The sequence below is a fragment of the Calidris pugnax genome, unplaced genomic scaffold (assembly GCF_001431845.1).
Source record: "Calidris pugnax isolate Ruff unplaced genomic scaffold, ASM143184v1 scaffold219, whole genome shotgun sequence".
NCBI classification, from domain to species: Eukaryota; Metazoa; Chordata; class Aves; order Charadriiformes; family Scolopacidae; genus Calidris; species Calidris pugnax.
Window position 1 is genome coordinate 7810394 of NW_015094507.1, and position 19880 is coordinate 7830273.

At 36.8% G+C, this 19880-nt stretch overlaps 1 protein-coding gene across 3 annotated transcripts in view; it reads left to right on the forward strand.

The window, feature by feature from the left end:
• Positions 1-19880, forward strand: part of CDK19 (cyclin-dependent kinase 19) — a 117907-nt gene that overhangs the window by 80215 nt on the left and 17812 nt on the right. For all 3 annotated transcript variants that reach the window (XM_014964657.1, XM_014964656.1, XM_014964658.1), the window contains 2 exons: positions 3701-3758; positions 5194-5325. In XM_014964657.1, coding sequence (XP_014820143.1) covers positions 3701-3758; positions 5194-5325 — 190 coding nt within the window. The remainder of the gene's footprint in view (positions 1-3700; positions 3759-5193; positions 5326-19880) is intronic.

Sequence of the window (19880 nt, forward strand, 5' to 3'; positions counted from 1 at the left end):
ACGTCTATGTATCAGCACTATGCTGTTTACTATTGCTTTTTTAAATAATTGAGACTTGAAAAGACCTCATCACAAGCCAGTTTCTTTAATTATGGGGAGAGCTTTTATCTAAAAGACTTGCAATATCTTTTACAATAGAAGCCTCTTAATTTCAGATTATTCTTTGTTCAGTGATACATTCCAAAAGGGAAACACATTTGTTTGGATATAAACAATGAAGAATGGTGTATGGAAAGTGGTATGTCCCTATGGACTTTTTCTCACAGGAATGTAATTCTGCACTAAATCTCTGAAGAATTGTGTCACCGCTGTACTTGAGGAGATAACAACAATAACCATTAAAAATAAAGTATTGCCATCTATTGTTAGGCTGTTGTTCCTGTTTTGGCCCCTTATACACTTTCAAAACCGTAGATGTTTTCTTTTCCTTCAACCTTTATTCTAATCTACTGTCTAAATATTTAATAAAAAGCATATTGATTAAGATAACATGGATGTCCATGAGTCTCATTCATGGCACTTCTATTATTTATGAAAACATACTTGTTAACCCAACATTTTCATTTCTCTCCCACTAGGATCCCTTAATTGCTTTATTCCCCCGTCTCACTGATGTAGAAAAGTAAATACATTATCCATGCTTATTTCTTGTAAAGAACCGATTAAATTATTGCCATCTACATCCCCTTTTGCAGATATTTCAGGTTGTTTGTTGCTGTTGACCTTGCTTTTTTTGTAAATATTCTTTAGACAGTCAAACCTCAACTACATTTCTCAGCAGGGATTTCTCTGTTCATTTTTATAGCTGATCTTAAACATGAGACTCCTAACTCTTACTTATTCTGCTGTTTCTATAGCAACTAGATAGGTGGAGACACAGCAACATCTCTTTGCTTCCCAGCTGGTGTTTTGTGTTCTCAGCAAGGGGGGAGTTTGAGGAAAATAGTGAGGGTATTAATTGGGTTTTAACTGGCTCAGAAGTGTAGTCCTTGTTAAATTCCCTCACCCTTTACTTAGGAGTTAGTTAATAATTTTAAGCAGGGCTTCCCAAGCTTTCTTGAATAAAATTCTGTCCTCTCAGGAAGAGACATGATTTACCTTAAGTATGTGTCAGAGTTTGATCCCTTAGTTGCTTGGGCCTTCGTGTTTTCTTCCATCTAGAATCCCTTTTTCTTCATCACGTGGACAGCATAAGATGTGTTTCGGGAACTAGACTGGAATTAACTTGCATGTAGCCTGAACACATGTAAGGTACAGGGCTTTTTAATTTCTCGGATTCACACTCTTTAATCTGATTTTTGCAGCTGCCCAGTAACTGTATCATACTAGACTGTAATCTGGATATCATTTGTCTCATCTCAGAAAGATAGGTCCTATCAGGTTAGTGTTACTCTTCGACTGGTTCAGTGTGCATACAGTTTGCAATTTGCTCTGATTATCAAGAACTCAGAAAGTTTGTGTCTTCTTAGTAGTTGATAACCAAGCAGTTATTTGCTCGTGTGGGAAATAAAAAGCAAGTTTGCGTCCGTTCTCCCCCTGAATTAGGCTTGAGTGAAGACTTCTCACCTCGTGGGAAGCCGCCACAATGTGAGCTGTTACTGAGGCAGCAATCTGCAGATCAGGAGGATCTTGTGGGCATCAGGATGCCATCCATGAAGTGCTGTCATCTCCACATTGGTGGTGGTGCCTCAGGAGAAGCATTTGCTCTTTGGGAAATAGGACTAAGTTTTCAATTGTTTCACACTTTATTCCTTCTCTGTTTTCCCTCTCTCTTCCCCTCCATGAATCTCTCAGAGAGATTTACAAGAGCTAATGGATATGTAACCTGGTAAATTTATAAGTCAGCATGCTTCTCTGCTGGCTGCTTGAGCACAGTTCTCATCCTCAGTGGATTAAATATTTGTACAGATTTAAATTTTAAATGAAACAACATCTCTTCAAAAGATTCTGGCTTAAAAATACATAAACGGACAAGTTCTTTGCTTCCATAGATTCTAACGTAGTGTATATCCTGTATATATAGGGCCACTCAGTTGCCTAGGGTTCAGGGTGTCTTTCTGACAGAGGGACTGGGACTGTTCAGCCTCAAGAAGAAATGGCTCGGGGAGGATTTTACCAATATTTGATACATGCCTGATAAGCAGGAATAAGGAAAATTGAGCCAGACTATTCTCAGTGCTATCCAGTGACAGGACGAGAGGCGATATCCTGGTTGGCACAATTTTTGCTATGTGATTTTGAAAAGAGGTAAAGTGTAGTGTGAAGTTGCTTGCTTCACTTGCTGCCTGGTTTCTGAATATGCGGAATGGGATTGATCTGTTCCACAGAATATTTAATTCAGAGTAGTACTTAAATGTAAAACCAGAGTTCAACCAGTTGCCTTGAAGTGTTGATTTCATTATTACTAGATATTAGCTAAGAACAAGCATCATCTTTATCTTTTGTAGATTTGTTGGTGATCAATTAAAATAGTTGTTGCGTTCTCCAAGAAGGGAGTGCATATTCCCTCCTGAAGGGTTCCAAAAATATGTTGGGGAATAAGAAGTCAGGGATGTTGTTGAGCATTATCCCGAGATTAGAAAAGGAGGAGTAAAAGAGGCAATAAAAAGTTAAGAATTTCCAATTTGAGCCAAATCAGTAAAATCCTAGTTCGAGTGTCTCATTTTAGGTAAGTAGTTGCAAGTGTTAGGAACTGAGAAATTGAGATTCTGGTGTTGGCTTTTTGGACATCTTGTTCAGATTCTTGAACAAATCCTGCTCAAGCAGACCTCTTCAGGCATTAGGGATTTTAAATATAATTAATGTTTGTATGAACCTTCCAAAAATTCCGCTTTGAAACTTTGTTATGCATCTCTTCATTCAAATCACTTAATGTTTTCAATCTTGTTTACTTCTTTACAGCTGTTAACACAATAGGGGAAAAGCTTCCAAGGAATGACTATTGATGTCGGAGGGAACCTAGATCCTAATTGCAGAACAATTGCCATGATGTCATGTGCAGATTTTATATGGTGTTCACAAGCGGCTGGTTATGAACAACTGCAGATTGCATAAAATGCCTATAAAGGTTTTGTTCTACTCGTAAAGCTGCTGTCTACACTGTTAAAAGCTTATGGATGTAGCTGACTCTGTATACTGTTTTAAGTGAATTCTCTTAACATGAAATCCAACTTTGAGGGGAAAAAAATATGCTTTTGCCAATGTGTTTTTTATCATTCATACACTAAAACCAAGCACAGCTCTAAAAAATGTAGTTGTATGTGATGATAACAAAAGCAACTCTCATCTATGCATTTGCATACCAAGATATGGCATAATTTTCAATGAGTTACACTAACAAAAGTAGTTCTTGCCAGATTATTGATGTGTAACATAGATGTTAGCCCTGTCTAAAACTTCCCTGTAGAAGACGGTCTCATGAATGAACGTGATCATTCAGGTAAAATGGAAATGCAAATTTAATTAAAGATTGTATTTCTTACTGTGAAATGTCAAAGTACCTTGCTGTTTTTCTAATTGTGAAATTGGTAGCCAGGGATGAAAACTGAATGTCAGAAAAACATAAAGATATGGTAATTTTATACTTCTAAGGGTATTTATAGAAATGTTTTCATTATAAAATATGTCTGTGTATTTTTATTGTTCTTGAAGATAATCATCAAAGGCTAGTCAACTAAATGTTCTGCTTTTTGTTTTCCAGAAACCAGCAAACATTCTGGTAATGGGTGAAGGTCCTGAAAGAGGAAGGGTGAAAATAGGTAAACATTTTGAGAAAATTCCATTGCACATCTAAGGAATTAATTAAAAAAATGCATCTTCAGTGTAAGATAGAAAGAAATCTTCATTATTTTTTGAGTCCATGTATGCACAATATCTAGTTCAATTTTAAATGTCATTCACTGAGTTTATAAGCTTAAGCGATTCCAAACATATTATTAGACATTTATAAAGCTTGCCGAGGATATTTGGTGAGATAAATGCATCTGTAAAAAAGAAGAAAGTAATGAGCACGTATAACAATGACCATGGCCAGGGTTCTTTTGACTTCTACTATGACTAGTTAGTATAACATTGTTACTTATAAATTGTGTTAGTTCTTATTAGTTCTGAATTATTTTTATATAAATAACACCAATGCACATGTTTGTAGAAGTCCAAAAGTTTGCTGTGCAAAAGGCTATTCAGCAACAAGGTGGGAAACCTAATTACCTGTGCAGATTGTAAGCCTTAGTCATGTGGATATAAACTTTTTTTTCAATAAAGCATGTGGCAATCATCAAGAAAGAAGTAGTATACAGAAACCTCTTTTTTATTCATCAACTTCTGTTGTATTTGAAAATGTTCAGCTAACCATTTTTGATTCATATGCTTGTATTACTTGAGTTGACTGCAAGAAAATTATACTTGGCATTTCATGAGTTTGGAAGCAGAAAGATTTTGGTGAGGTTGTGTAAAAGATAACTTTCAGACTTGGATTAAAATGTGTGGTTTTGAATATATCCAAACTTTGTACTTTCCCATCTGGCATTTCTTAATTTTACTTACAAGGTGGTTTCTAGAGAGAATTTTTTAGTTATATAAAATGAATGCTTACATGTAAAATACACCTGCATAGGAGTGGACATTCACTGATTTAGGTATTCGCAGTTAAAAACATTTTCCTGATTCAGTTCAGTTGTTTGTTCCTCCTCGTAAGTAGAAGGCATATTTTGAAAAATAGTGCAAAACACTGCAAACGTTTTGGTTTTGTGCTTTGGGTAAATATATAGCAGTCACAAGGGCTCACAGTTTTGTAAACATACATAAAAATAAAAGAGAAAACGTACATTAGAGACCTACTACTATTGACTTCGGTTAACTAGGTTTCTGTTACAGTTCCATTTAAATAAATAGGTATCTGTGTTATGTAAAGTTTTACAGTACCGTGATGAAAAGACTTAAGTCAAACATCATCCTTCATAGTTTTATAAATGAAGTAAATGGAATTTAGCCTTACATAAATTTGGCCCATTATTGTTATGAGTAACTTGTTGCTTTCTCAGAAACTTTGATTTCTAAGTTTTAATGCTTTTGAGCTTTTATTATAATTGGTTTTTGCTGATACTGTTAAATTCTCATTTGTTTTTATTAAAATTCTAAATGTTCTTTTCCTTTTTTTCCTTTTTTTTTTCTTTCTTCCTTCTCCTCCCCCAGCTGATATGGGTTTTGCAAGATTGTTCAACTCTCCTTTGAAGCCATTGGCAGACTTGGATCCAGTTGTGGTAACATTCTGGTACAGAGCTCCAGAGCTGTTACTTGGAGCCAGACATTACACAAAGGCCATTGGTAAGTTCTGTGGAAGAAGGAGGTGTTTACCTCTGAGTTTTGTAAAGGAGGGCAGCGTTATAGTAGATAAGATGATCAACTGACCAGCTAGTTTTTTATCCTGAAGAAGCAGCAGATGGAGCATGATGCAATCTGTAAAAGTTGAATCCAAATTGAAACTTCGAGGAGTTCATTTTTCAATATGAGTTAAGGTTAATGTTAGACACTTTAAATGTGTTGTTTGTTTTGTTTTTAAAATAAAAATATTCTTTGCATTGACTTATATGGCTTTCTGATATGAGCTCAGAAATCTTATAATCTTATAAACCTTCAGAAGGGAAAGAGCTATTGTTGTTAAGGTGGCATTCTCTGAAGATGCTGTATGTCCAGATGCTTGTATGAAGTGTGTGGCTTGCTAAGGAGAAGGGCAGTCTCCTGAGCTGTGTGCCATCTGCAGATCAGTCACTCCTCACGGCTGATAAAGCTCCGTGTTCAGGAAATGCTGGTGGCCAGGCTCTTGTCTTCCTTTCCCCTTAGTAAGTTCCATAAGCAGAGTCAGCCTTGGTGCCTACCTGTTCAGAGACTAAAATCACTGAGGTGCACAGGAGGTATCCCGTCTGCATGATGATATATTGAAGAGAACTGCAAAGGAAATGGTGTTCCTCTGTTTAAGGGGTTAAATTGTTCCTATGGGTACAGGGGGAGCTTTCTTGGCAGTTGCAGGCATTTTCCCGTTTTTGGAGATGCTACGTGGGCCTTTGTTCAGAGAGGTACAAAACACTGTGCTGTATTAGCATCTCAGCTGAATGTTCAGTTGGGTGCACCAACGCTTTTAATTAAGTCTCACAGTCTGGCTTTTTCAAATAACTCCTGTTTATCAAACTATAATATACAGCAAAAGGTTTTAAAAAAATGAATGAACTGTCACTTGACTTCTTTGATATGGACTTGTGCTTCACATTTTTTTATTGCTCTTCTCTTCCATTTGGAATCCTCCAATGCAGGAGGACCTGAGTTGGGCAAAATGCTGCTAGCTTTGTTGGTCTTGCCTTGAATGTGCAGGAACTGTTAAGACTGTTCAGTCTTGCAGGCAAGTAACATGCATTTTTATCCTTGGACAAAATTACCAACAGGATTACCTTAAAGGCCTGTAAATTAGATGCTTAAACTGCCCTGACTATGCTGATTTGTGAAACACGGATGTGAGGGGACCAGATTACTGAGTGACTTGCCTGTGTGGTACTGGGAAGTCACCTTAACTGACAGTTACCTATTATAGGTAGCATATTTTTTGCAGATTTAGGTGGTGACATGTACCATTATCTCAAGATATCTCTTTGAAGAATGAATTAGTATAATGCTGTTGGTTTTTTTGATTATGTCATAAATTACTTGGCTCTTGCCCTGAGGGATCTGTAGTCCATAATAAAACATAGACAAGGAGTCCCTGTGAAAATTTTGAGGATGCTGCTGCTTCAGAGAGATCTGGTTTTGCTCATAGTTGATTATTTCTGAGGCTTTTATTTCTTGTATCAGACCCACACCAGTGAATTCCCAGGAGGGGTGTGAACGGGTGATGTAGTCCCTGGTGTGCAGTGTGGGTGCCGAAAGCACTCAAAACTATTTGAGCAGCAAAGCAAAAAATATGGAAATGAAAACAAGGAAAGTTGCAAGGTGAGATAGGTAGGCTGAGAGAAGGGTTAGAAGACCACATGACTGAAGAGAAGAGAATAAAGGTACCTGGAGGTGATCGATGTGCCGCTTTAAGGCAAAGGAAGAAGTGGTGAAGGGTGACAGTGGTGATGTTCATGCAGTTTATGAGTCCAGACTTGTGTTTGGCTTCTGGCATTATGTGCACTTAAGGCAATCTTAATGAGGTAAGCACACTAGTGAGAGTTTAACTTGAATTCTAATGTTCTTGGCAGAGGACACAACTCTTAAAGCTCTCTCTTAAATCTCTGTGCAAGAAATGTAATTTTCTCGTCTCCTAACATTATATAATTCTCAGGAGTCCAAATGTATCACTTTTAGTAGTAACACATATAAGATTCTTATTTAACTGCTTTTCAGTTGGAAATAATAATTTAAAAGAAAGGTGATTAGATATAGCAATTTATGAAAAAGGAAATGACAGGCTATTTGGTATAGCTGCTTATTTTCTGGAGCTATTTTTTGAGCCTTTTATATAATGTATAATTTTGTATAATTAGTAAATATCGGTAAAGTCAGGCTAAAAGCAATGTCATGCCAGCTTTAGTCTATTCTCTTCCAATTTTGTCATTGTGAGAAATATTTGTGTTTGAATGTACTAGGAATGCATTGTCATCAGTTCTCTACTGCAACACACAACATTGTCCAACAGTTGCTACATAATTCAGATGTTTGCTTACATTTTTACTGGCTTAGTTTTCTGTATTCTGTATCTAATACTTTCGTCCTTATCTTAGCTTCATATATAATGTTAATTATTTGCAGTGTATTCATAATATCCTGGACACTGTCAACTAGTGTCCAATTTTTTTTTTTCTTGTAGTAAAGCAAGGTATCCCTGCTTGCATGTAAATAATTCTCATACATGACCAAAGAATGCAGTTGGAATTTGTCTTTTTTCTCACTTAGGACTTTTGTCTGTCTTCTGGATCTGGTCTTAGTTACATTTTGTGGGTTCAACTTCGGGGAAAAATTGGACTAAATACAGTCGGCTTAGAATTATACAAAACAATGTATAAGCCTGTTTCATTATTTCAGAGGTAGTTTTTTCCCCTTTATTTGATTTGTTCCTTTATCATAATGAATTAGTTTACTTTTCATTTACTTGCCTGCAGAACAAATAGTTGTTCATCACGTATATAACATCGTGTTTTAAAGAGATAGAGGAGTCAGGAAAATATGTTGCTGAAAAGCAGAAATAGCTTTTACTTTCTGTGTGTTAAAAGGATAGTAAAAAGTCCATGTTAGGGTTCCATGGGGAATAATATTTAGTTTATAATCTAAGCCCTACTTGTTAATAAAGTTTCTTATATGATCTGCTTACCAGAGTTACAAGCAATTAATTTACCAGATGAATACAAATTGGGAAAATGGTGGTATAGAAGCCAAAGGTCACTTTCTTTTCTGTTACTCCAATACAAATCTGTATTAAATTTATTGTAGCCTGTGGAAGTTGGTCTACATTTCCAGCACCATAACTTAAAAGCAGAATCTGTTCCCATGTGTTCATTATTCTATTATTCTAGGAAAGAAGTAAAATATGCAAATAGAAGTGACTTGAACAAGCTTCAGGTGAAGTTAACTGCAAAAATGTAAAATGCTTGTGATGGTGGAAATGTTAATAAAATTAGTGAACTTATAGAAAGTCTCCAGCACAACAGAAAATACCTTTATACTCAAAATACTAAAGAAACAAGGTTGAAGTAAGTGGCAAGATACAGTGCTCCTTTCATTGACGGGTAAAGACTTCTGCACTATAATTTTAAGGAAAGTAAAGGAAATGACTGTGGCAAAATGCAAGAAAATGTAAGCTGACTTTCAGCTTGAAAGGAGACTTTAATCAGACCTTTTTTTTTCACTCTGGGAACATCAAAATAGAATGTTTTAGTCAGTAAAGTAAGTAGTAAGAACTATTTTTCATGACAGGCTTTTAAGAAAGCACGTGACAGTCTCTACTATGATTCATTCTGGGGCATCTTGTAGCGTAATATCAAGGAAGTGGCATAATTTGGACTTGGTTTTTATCAAGTTGCAGCTTGTATAGTTAGCAGTGCTATCAAATAAGAACATGTTATCTTACCTCTATTTACCATTTGCATTAATTAAAGAAATAACATATTTGATAAATGGCATCAGATAGTTTGGATTTTGTTGGCAAAAGAGTTCTTTAGATTGATCATTCAACCACCCCATAAGCAAGGCTTAATGAAAAAAAGATGAGATTATCTATTGTGAAAAAATAAATCTGAGAACCTGAGAAATCTCTATTGCTTAGTTACCTTTCCTCACTTGTCTAGATGATAAGCCAGCAGGAATGTCAGAAATGGCCATGTGGCAACCGCATTTACCAACCTGAACAAGATTTAGGTATAAAGAAACTGTAATTTAAAGCATGGGCAGTGCACTGTCACCTCATTCGATTTCCAGACTAGCATATGGTTATGGAAGCTGGAAATGTGTGAAAGGTATAAGCAGATACCAAAATGCCTTTGAAAGCGAATGTCACAGGAAAATATTAGGTGTATCAAAGGGAATGGATTTATAACGAATGCTGGGATCCATCAGAGTTTCAACAACTCCATTTGACTTTATGCAGGAAAAAAAGAGGGGGAAGTGTCTGGGGTGTATTATGGAGGATTTAGGATGGAAATACGTGCATATGTGTTCCATATTGCCTATGCAGCGAGTCCCACACGTTCCGAGAGCATCAGATGTCCTTACTGTGCGCGCACAGATTGTTGGCACGCTGGCCGGGCTGTGGGGCCTCTGGAAATTTTGGCCTGATGCCTAAAGCTCTTCTGGTCTCTTGTTCTGGGAGGGTTGGGGGGAAGGAGAAAAAATGAGACTGATCTGGAAAATCTGGTAAACCAGACGTTACAAATGGGGCCAACCAAAAGATGGAAAAGTCCTTAGGAAAGATGCACAGGGAAGGTTCCCCACCTGTGGTCTGTGGAGCCATAGGAGTATGGAGACTGCTTTTAAATATCCATGAGAGAGAGTTAAGAAAAGCAAATTGGTAGTCAGTCAGCTCTTATTTGCTGCATAGGGATCCACATTTGTGTGTGTTAGAGATTTTGATTTGAGGGGAAGGGGTTGTGGAAAAACTAGAGAAGTAGAGAAGTTTGGAAAAATATTCATTTATGCACTCTGAAAAGAAAAACTCAGGCTGCACCAGGAAGGGAGCCTTGTTCATGCCCTGGGCAATGTTATACGACATGGCAAGTAATTGGATTCAGATGATATTTTGTGGTAAACTTATTTTGGCATGTGGTAAACTTTCTTCATGTTGATTATCACAATTGTTCTCATGCTTTTTCTGAGAGGCAAAATATTTTAATACCAAAGATTAATTGTTGCTTTCTTATCTAGTTATTGCAGGTGCTGAATGATTTACTGCTGCTTTTTCCTCTTACTTGACAGTCATCTCTAAAATACTATATATGCACCTTTTTTGAAAGAAGAAACATTTGCTGAGCTCCACAATTTTATTACTGCGAGCACCTGAGAAATGTAAAGTTTTATTAGGTCACTAAAATAGAATTAGTTAATTAGTATTAATTAGTATTTTGGGAAACTTGAGATGCTGACGGCAACTCAAGGAATATCATCCACATGATTTTTATACACTTTAAAAAACTGTTTTGAGATCTAGCGTCCTAGTTGCTGCCTTTTTTAACTGCTATATTGCTCTTGCTTCTATTTAATGCTGATGTCTGGAAATCAGCTGGTAAAGCTGTTGGCCATTGTCAGCTCTGAAGAGTCCTGACGTGTATTGGAGTGTGTACTAGCTTAATAGGAGAATGAGAACAGTGCAGTGGGTCAGACCTGACTCTGCTATTGTAAAACCCATGGAGGTACTCTAATGTGGGGCAGACAGTAAAGTTTTATCTCTTAGAACAGTAAGCTGAGTCTCAGGAGACTTGAATTTAAATACTGATTCAGTCCCAAGTGGTATATGTAGCTTACAGCATGTAATTTAATCCATCCTATGTGTTGTTTCATTATCTGTAAAGTAGGGATGCTGCTTACTGGTATCATCCTGAAGATCAAATCTGTAAATGATAATAGGGAACTTCAATACAAGAGTGTTACGAATTTTTTTTTTTTTTAACTCAGTGAATGGATTAATTTTTCTTAGAAACCTGGGATGTCACTTACCATCTGCAGTTAGCTTAAGTAATAATACACATTCTGGACATTAAAAAAGAACAGGAAAACAAAACCACTGAATTGTCAATCACAACTAGAATCTGATAGTTGTCCTGATTTAGACTGCTCTGTAAATTAACCTATAAACTTCCACTCGTGGCCACCCAATACTTTTTCATTTGTTTGTGATTCTCTCCTCTTGTAAAACATACCAAGGGAAGAACCTGGTGCTTTTGACTTTTTATTCAATATTTTTGGCAGATTTACTATTGCATGATAATTAGTATGACTTAACTGTATATGGATTGTTTTAGAGCAGGAAAAATAAAACAGCATAAATAAAAATACTCAGAAGGCAGAATATCCTCTATAGTAATAGCTTTGTGATTAAAATCCACTTTGAACAAGAAGTGCCTTCAAAAATCTGTCTATGCTTAGCCCTATGTACATAAAAAATCATCAGTGATTTGTGGGCTGGAATAGTCTTAGTTCCATGGCTTTTTCCTTCTAATTATTTTTCCCTCAGAATATCAGTTTTGTCTTTTTCCCAACTCTTAATAACTGTAGGGCCTCTTGTAGGAGCAAGCTTTTCATTTCCTAGTATGTCACTGACTTTGCCCTTTACCAGGCAGATAAGCTTTGCAGCAGTAGGATTGATTCTCTAACTTCCCCGAGCAACCTACATTGTGAACTCAGTTTAAAAGAAAAGAGATGTAGGAAGTAAGGTAGGAGTTCTTCTTGCAATGTCTGCTATAGCCCAGAGCAAATAATGGATCCTAATGTGGAAATGGAACAGGAATGATGATATGAGAAAGCAAGATTCAGCATTTGGAGAAGGTTAGGAGATGCATTTTGCCCACGTCTTCTTCATACTCAATTCCATTCTGTGTATGTCAGTTGGGACATATTGTGATTCTTTGCGATATGCTACAAATAGACTTTTCTTTTTATATATGTCCAGGTGAATGGTTTGGTGCAGAGTTGAACTTGCATCTTAGAGATGTTTGAATTGGCTTTATTTTTTTAAGGCTTCCCTTACAAAGCAATGGACTAAAGGCTGATTTCATTTTCTTAAATAAAACATGAGGTTGCTATGAAGATCCAAAAGGTGATCTTATATAAAACCTGATTCCATAAACACTTTACCCAAGCTAACTAGTGCAGTAATGAAGAATTTTAGTGTGCTCTATTTACTAACATACCTAAAATGTTCACTCGCAAAAGCTGGTTTTGGCTGAAAACCAAGCACCTACTATCATAGCACAGTGCATACTTGTGGTGCAGAGAAATTTTTTTAGCTAATCCATCAGTTTGATCTTCAGGCACAATTATTTCAGCAATATCAACTGAAGCATTCAACACTATGGGACTAATTGAGTAGAATGGCTTGTTCTCAGGGTAGGTGGAGTTGCTTCTCAAGTAGACATCGTGGCAATAGCTGTGACTGACAGCAGAATTACATTTCATAGCAGTTTATTTCTTTGCCTATCCAATAGATTTGCTTATAGTTATGTAGGAGTTATTCTCAGTGAGTTATTAGAAATAGTTGTACGGATGAACCCTGTAGTGGCAGAAATGTTAAGATATTGTAAAGCACTGTTCAGAAGTACAAATAAGTTCTTCTGTTCTAAGACACAGGATTTAGTCGCGTGCATTCCTCTCTGTTGACTGAAATAAGGTAGACATCAAAAGCTTTAATAGCTCCCAGAAAAGACTGTCATGACTTGTGAATTGGAACAGGCCAGGAAAGTACTCTTCACACATGTTCCTTGTTATAACGTAATCTACCAGATAGCAGGCCTTTTGCTCACCTTATGTTAGCTCTGAAGGTGTTGACATGTTGGACCTAGTAAAAAGTTGTAATAGTTAATGACACAAGCCAAGTGAGAGCACACAACAGATTATAAACTCGTCGTCTCTCTTCATTTAACATGGACTTAACCTCCAAAGAGCTCCATTGTGTACAGAAAAGCTATTTTTAAAAAAATTCTGCATTTAATTAGGAAAAAAAGTGTATTTCCCTTTCAGAGAATGTGTACTGCTCACTGCTCATTTGCTACAGTTCAGAAGAGCACAGAAAATGGCAACAATTCTCTAATATGCTGTGCGATTTGTACAATATTGATTGTACAATATTGGATACTCACCTGCACTGATGGAATAAGATGGGGGGAAAAAAATGGAGGAGGAGGGGGGAAATTAATGATAAAGCACAATAATTAGTAATCAGGAGCTCCTGATCCTATGATCGTAGGATTATGTCAATCATTTTTTTCATATGCTAAAGTGACAATGCAAAGCTGTGGATGTTCCCTGAAAAGCTTTGTAAATATTATTTAACCAAACAGCTACATACATATCATGGCTTTTCTTAATTCTTTCATCATTGCAGGAGGAAATGGTAACAATTTCTATATCAGACCTGCCTAATACTTTGCAGTATAAAAGAGACTTGTGACCTTTGCAATGAGAAGCTTTCATACTTCCTTTACTTGCTGCAATTGTTTGATATTTGGTAGGGGGAAGTAGCCCTGAGGCTACAAAGCTGCTTTTTGTGTCACCCACTACATTCCTTGTGCCTTTGATGAGTTGTCACGGAAAGAACATTTTATTTCTACTTTTGTTTCTGTGAAAAGCTTTGGCATCCCGCCAGAGTACCTTTTGGACCCTCTGAGGTACGAGCACTGCTGTTGCTGGAACAAAAGTAGCAGTACGTTCTTTACTACATCTTGGAGATACTGGAGTTGGCATAAAAATAATAGCACTTTGCCGTCTCTGACGCATCTGAAGGCTTAGGATTAGGGAGAAAATGAGGCTGTAACACACTTTCCTTGCCAGAACTCGGTGCTTGTCCCAGTGACCTAATTCCCTGCCCTGAAACAACATCACCTGAGGCTGGAGCCCACTCCAGTTTCTGGAAGAAGAACTGAGAGAAGAAAGAAGATGGAATCATCACTCTATTCTGCATTCATGCAACTGTTGCTGTGTTCTGTCTGGGAAGGATGTTAGCCTGCTCTGCTGCTAGCTAGCGTAGTTAATCTGTAGTTTGTACAGTACTAGTCTTGGAGACACAACTGAAGAGTTGAGGAATTGCTGATGAAAATGTGGTATATAGGATTTGGGGAGGCGAGGGGGAGTACTTGGGAAGACAGGCACTGAAAATCCTTACAAAAGCAGTATAATGTTGGTAAAAGTTTAATTCTTGTCCTCTGTGATACAATTGTTAAGATTGCATTTTCCCTGCCTTGAGGATTCCTGTCTTCTTCAGTATGTAGGCTTCACAAGGAGAATACAAGGTTGCATATAGAACCATAAGCCTGGAATTTCCAAATTTTTGGATGTGAAGTTCTGTAAGTTAAAGATTTAAGTTATTTAGCACAGTTTCTTTGTTTGCAATTATATTTCTGCTGCATGAGAGTGCTACTTAGGGCCTCTGGTCTTATTGCCACTCCCTGTATTAAATCTATTGTACCTGTGTTGTCAAGCTTACCACAGTAGTTTAAGTGTAATGTTGCAAGCTAGTTAATGTGTCTAATCCACAGCAGAAGTCTGAAATCATATGATTCAGGATCTTCATTTTTGCTGATATACTGAGGAATAGAAATTTAAGTGGGAAAATAAATATTAGACAACCTAAAATAGTTGTGTTTAGAGAGAATGAAGAAATCCTGGCCCTCTAAAGCCCTGTAGAAAATTATATTTTATTTTGGTGAACTCAAAATTTCAGTCAAGATGCTTCAAAATTTTTAAGGTCTAGTAAATGAAATTAATTAAATACTTAGCACAAACATGAGAAGAGGACAGCTTAGTTTAAAAGGCTAGGATGGAGGCATACAGCTAAAAAAAATGTGAGGATAATAGATTTCACGAGTTATTTGAATTAATATGGTCTTGCCTTTAAAAGCTTTGAATTATCTTGCCTCTACATCATGTCACAGGAGATCACACAGTCTTGAAATAAAACATTGCTCTTTGATGCACATTTGGCTGGCACTGAGTGTCATTCAGATTACTGAGGTATTTTTTTCTGTCTGCAGACCATTCATCTTTGTGCCTCTACAGTATAAACTTCTGTTCTTCAGTCAAGTTCTGAGATGCTGTTTGTTAAAGATGGGTAAACATTGCCTAACTTACTCATGAGTGATAGCAAATTTCTGACCCTTGGTCCACTGACACCATTTCTTGCTTCCCCTTGAAAAGCCTGTCACGTGTAAATATTTGACCCCATTCTCAGTTCTTCATAGAAAGTGTCAAATTTAAAAGGCAAGTAACCACTTCTTCCTTGACCTCTGTTTTGCTGACTAAAGTTTAAACGAAGCATATGAAAATTGAAACCTTAATGCATGAAAGGGAAGACCTTTTCCCCTGTGTCCATGTGTGATAGCAACAGGTATGTTCTAGTCACCTTATTGGACCAAAGAAATGAGAAATTCCCCTTTAAAGGTATATCATGATTATTTTAAATCAAATTTCTAGGCATTTAAATCAAATGTAAAAATTAATAAACTCTTTTTTTCTATGGCATCTCTATGCTCCTAGGTCACTGTGTGTGAAGATTCCAGATAAGTTTAGAATCTGCTGCTCTACCCAGCATGAGACACAAGATTTTCTTATAAAGAGATTATACCTTTTATTTAGACCGACTGATATTTATTTGAAAAAAAAACCAAAACATTTATGTTTCTGCAGCCACCTTTTGAATTTTTAGTATGTTTGTGTATTTTTTTTGTCCTTGCCTTAATTTGCACTGGAGGAGGCTTAGATTGGGTATTAGGAAAAATTTCTTCATGGAAAGGGTTGTCAGGCATTGGAAGAGGCTGCCCAGGGAGGTGTTTGAGTCCCCATCCCTGGAGGTATTTAAAAGACATATAGATGTGGTGCTGAGGGACAGGATTTAGTGGTGATTTGGCAGTGCTAGGTTTATGGTTGCACTTGATAATTTAAGGGTCTTTTTCAACCTAAATGATTATATGATTTGACAGATTTGATGAATCTTATATAAACATTGTATTTTTTTTATAGGTAGGATTGCCTTGTTTAGGCTAAGGACATGCCAACTAGCTTTTAGTTAACCTGGCTGTTGCATTAGCCCTTGGCAGACATAGAGAAGCTGTATTTCGGTGTCCATCCACTGTTTGCTTCCTTTACCAGCATTCAGACATGTCTTGGAGTTAGACTTTGTGCTCAAATCAAAACAAAAAAAGAAAGCAGGTTGGTTGAAGCTGCTAGACCAGATTCACTAATAATGAATTCCACAGATCGATTGCAGCTAAACAGATGTTTTCCCATTCTTAACTTTCTTTCTTTAACATAATTTTATAACAGAATTATAGAAGGCTAAGAGCTTGTTTGTGTATTTCTTTTCTTGGCTATAGTTAAGAAGCATAAAGTATTTTGTCTTGGACTGTGTCCTGTCATCAATGAAGCGTTGTAGTTAATATGCATGGGAAAAGATGTTTCATTTTGAGAATCAAGGCTATTGCTCAATAAATTGTCTTATTGTCTTAAATTGTCATAATATTCTTAAAGAATGTTGCCAAAATATTGGAACAAATACAGAAATGAGGTTATTGTGCCACAGAAAGGAAAGAATACATGAGCATTTGTCTGCTTAATCAGCCCTATCATTAAAACAGCTATGTCAGCATCTTTTTGTACTTGCTCCTTGGCTAAAGCACTAAAGTAGAGCGGGACACACAGGATTTTCTCAGCTTTAGTAGCTGACCTATAAAGCTATTAGAGTCACAGGTTTTAAAACTGGGACATGGACAGCCGTGCAAATATTCTAACAACCTGTGCACCCAGGCATATGTATGAAAAGTTTGTTTACCAGCCACAAATGACCATCTTTAAAAGGCTATTTTTTCCTTTTATAAAATTATTATGTAGTACCTGAGAAATATTGTTACAGTGCAAGGATATTTCACTGGTGAATAGGTTTGAACAGGACCTGAGCAAACTGTTTGCTGAGGAGTCTAGAGGAAGGAGTATTGCTACCAAGACCTTCACTCCCATCCCTTTTTCCAGAGCCAGGGAGCAAAACTGGCTTGTATTTGGGTTCAGTGTAAACTTTGGCAAAGTGGGCAGTCTGGAACTCTTGGAGGGCAAAGTGAAAAAAACCACAACAAAACAACCAACCAAACAAAAAAAACAACCCCAAAACAAACAGTAAAAACCTTTTATCACCTTTTATTCCTGAAACCTAATGATAGTAGAGGAAACTGTAGGAAACAGAATCATCCGTATCAGAATGATATGTGTTGCTCTGGTATATTTATTAGGATCCTCCCAGGACATCAGGTGGGAAAACATCTAGTATCCAATGCAACCTTGTAGGACCTATATAGCCCTGTTGTCAGTGGTTCTGGGATGTAAGTTTAAATGGATAGTCTGTAGTTTGCCTCTTGTTTTTGGCAGTTGCTTTTAAACAGAAATGTTATTTATAATGAAATTGTTATACAGCATTGTAAGTTCCTCTTGTGCTAGAGGCAGATGTACACTAGATTAATAATGCACTGTAGTTTAAAAAATACTGCTTATATGTTTTAAACTTTGCCCCTATAAATGCCCACTTCTGACAGGTGGTAATTCTTATTTGGACTAGATTTGGAATAGATGCATTAATGATCAATCTTTTTTAGGGACCACAAACTGAAAACACATGAAATGGCACTAGATAGCGAAATTGCTAATTATTGACACATTTTTTCACAGTTAGAGCTGAAGTTTGTATTTGATTGGCTAATACAAACAATGTAGGAGATAAATACCTATTAGGACTGCCTGTATTGATGAAGGTGTTAAACTTAGAATTTAGCAAGGCGTTCCTGCTAGAAAAATGCCACATGTGGTAAATAATTACTGTAAATTATGGATGTGTTTTTTTTTTAAAAAAAAAAAGGACTAGCCAAACTTGGCAGAAAATCATTAACTGTGAGAATGGTTTCAATATGTGCCAAGGATGTGTTCGAGATCAAGTTACATAAATGTTAGATTCATGAAGGGAAGACCCTGACCTGCTGAGCTGCATGGCTATAAGGCCTTTTCCAGCTGTTTAATCTTCACTTACGGAAATTAAAGCTTCAGGTTTTCTGTACTAAGTGTTTCGGGTTACTTTATATGAGTTCTTTGAAGCTGAAGAGTGTCTGGCAAAAGACCTAAAGGGTTGAACTCCAGCACTATGAACTATAGTTCATAGTGACATATAGAACATAGTTCATATAACACAGAACATAGTTCATATAACACAGAACATAGTTCATAGTGACATATAGGAGACTATAGTGACTGATCAGAGCTATACTAATCTCATGCTTGACTTGTCCTGTTATGCCTTCCCGTAGAAAATGCAACACCAGCTTGGGAGTTACCAGTGTTTATTCGGATTAACTTCCAGTTGGTATAATGTCTGTCTTTCTGAATTCTCAAAGGGTTTAAAATGTGCTCTCTGAATTAATCACAGTCAGGCAGTGGGAACGTGCTGTCATGGTGGCCCTGCTCTCACACAGTTCAGCTGATGAAGGAGAAACAGTTTTGAAGTTTGCTGTGTCACATCAGGGAGATTTCCCAGTTCAGCTTTACTGCCAACAAGAATACTAGATTTATATATATATATATATTTTTATATATATATATTTATATTTTTTATATATATATATATTTTTTTTTTTTCTTTAAAAGGAAAAGGTCAGTTTGGACAGAGCAGTAATGAATAGGATAGCGAGCAGTGGCCCAGTCTCTCCCTCACTCTGTGATGGACACTGAGCACTGCAGAGAGCCAAGAAAACCAAGAGCGCTGCAACTCCTTTACACTCTAGATAAATTGTCTCCAAAAGGATTTGCTATCTGTCATGAAAATGAGTGAATAGATACTTTTTAATGAAGATGCTATTCTTCAAATAGCAAGTAATTTCCATTCTGGAGTAGATAATTTATGCCTACTACCCAGGCAGGAATTGTGATTAATATGCTGCATTAGCTGCTTGAGCAGATAAAATCTCAAGAGCTAAAGATCTTGTTTTCATGCAGATAAGGCTAATAAGAAAATCAAAGGAAGATAAAAACCCCAAGAAAGTGATGTTGTACCCTGTCGAAACTGTTAAGCCTGAATGAAATGTCATCAGACTTTCCTGTAAAGGAGGTAGGAAGAAAGGCTTGTAAACTGGGACACCCAAAGCTCCACACCTGTAACATGATGGAAATGGAACTGACCTGATTCAGTAAACAGTGTGGTGGCTCTTTTTCCATTCCCTACATAAAGACAGCTGTGCTTTTTGCTTCAGGAGGCCACGTGTCTCGCAGGTGGCATGGGCCAAACACCACCATTGACAGCAGGTGGGGCTTTGAGTCTCAGATTAGGTGCAACAAACAAGAGGCTTATCTTGGTGTTCTCTTTAGTCTGGCTCTAATAAACCAAACTCCAGTTAGGTGATTTTTAATCTTTTAGACCTATAAGAGAGGAGTGAATTGTTTTCTGTATTTATGCTATTGATTTTGATTAAATCCAAAAGGTTTCCCAGAATCATCCGCTACTAAGCAAGTCTCCACACTCCTGTATTCAGCAATCCATGCTTATTATTCAGCTGATCTTAATGTCTTTTTCCAGAGTTGCATCCCAGACACGTATTTGTCAGTGTAGCAAATCCATTTCTTTTCTGCTAGTAACCTTCTTCTCACTGAAAAATTCACACTTTCACATTAAGATGCATAATAAAGCA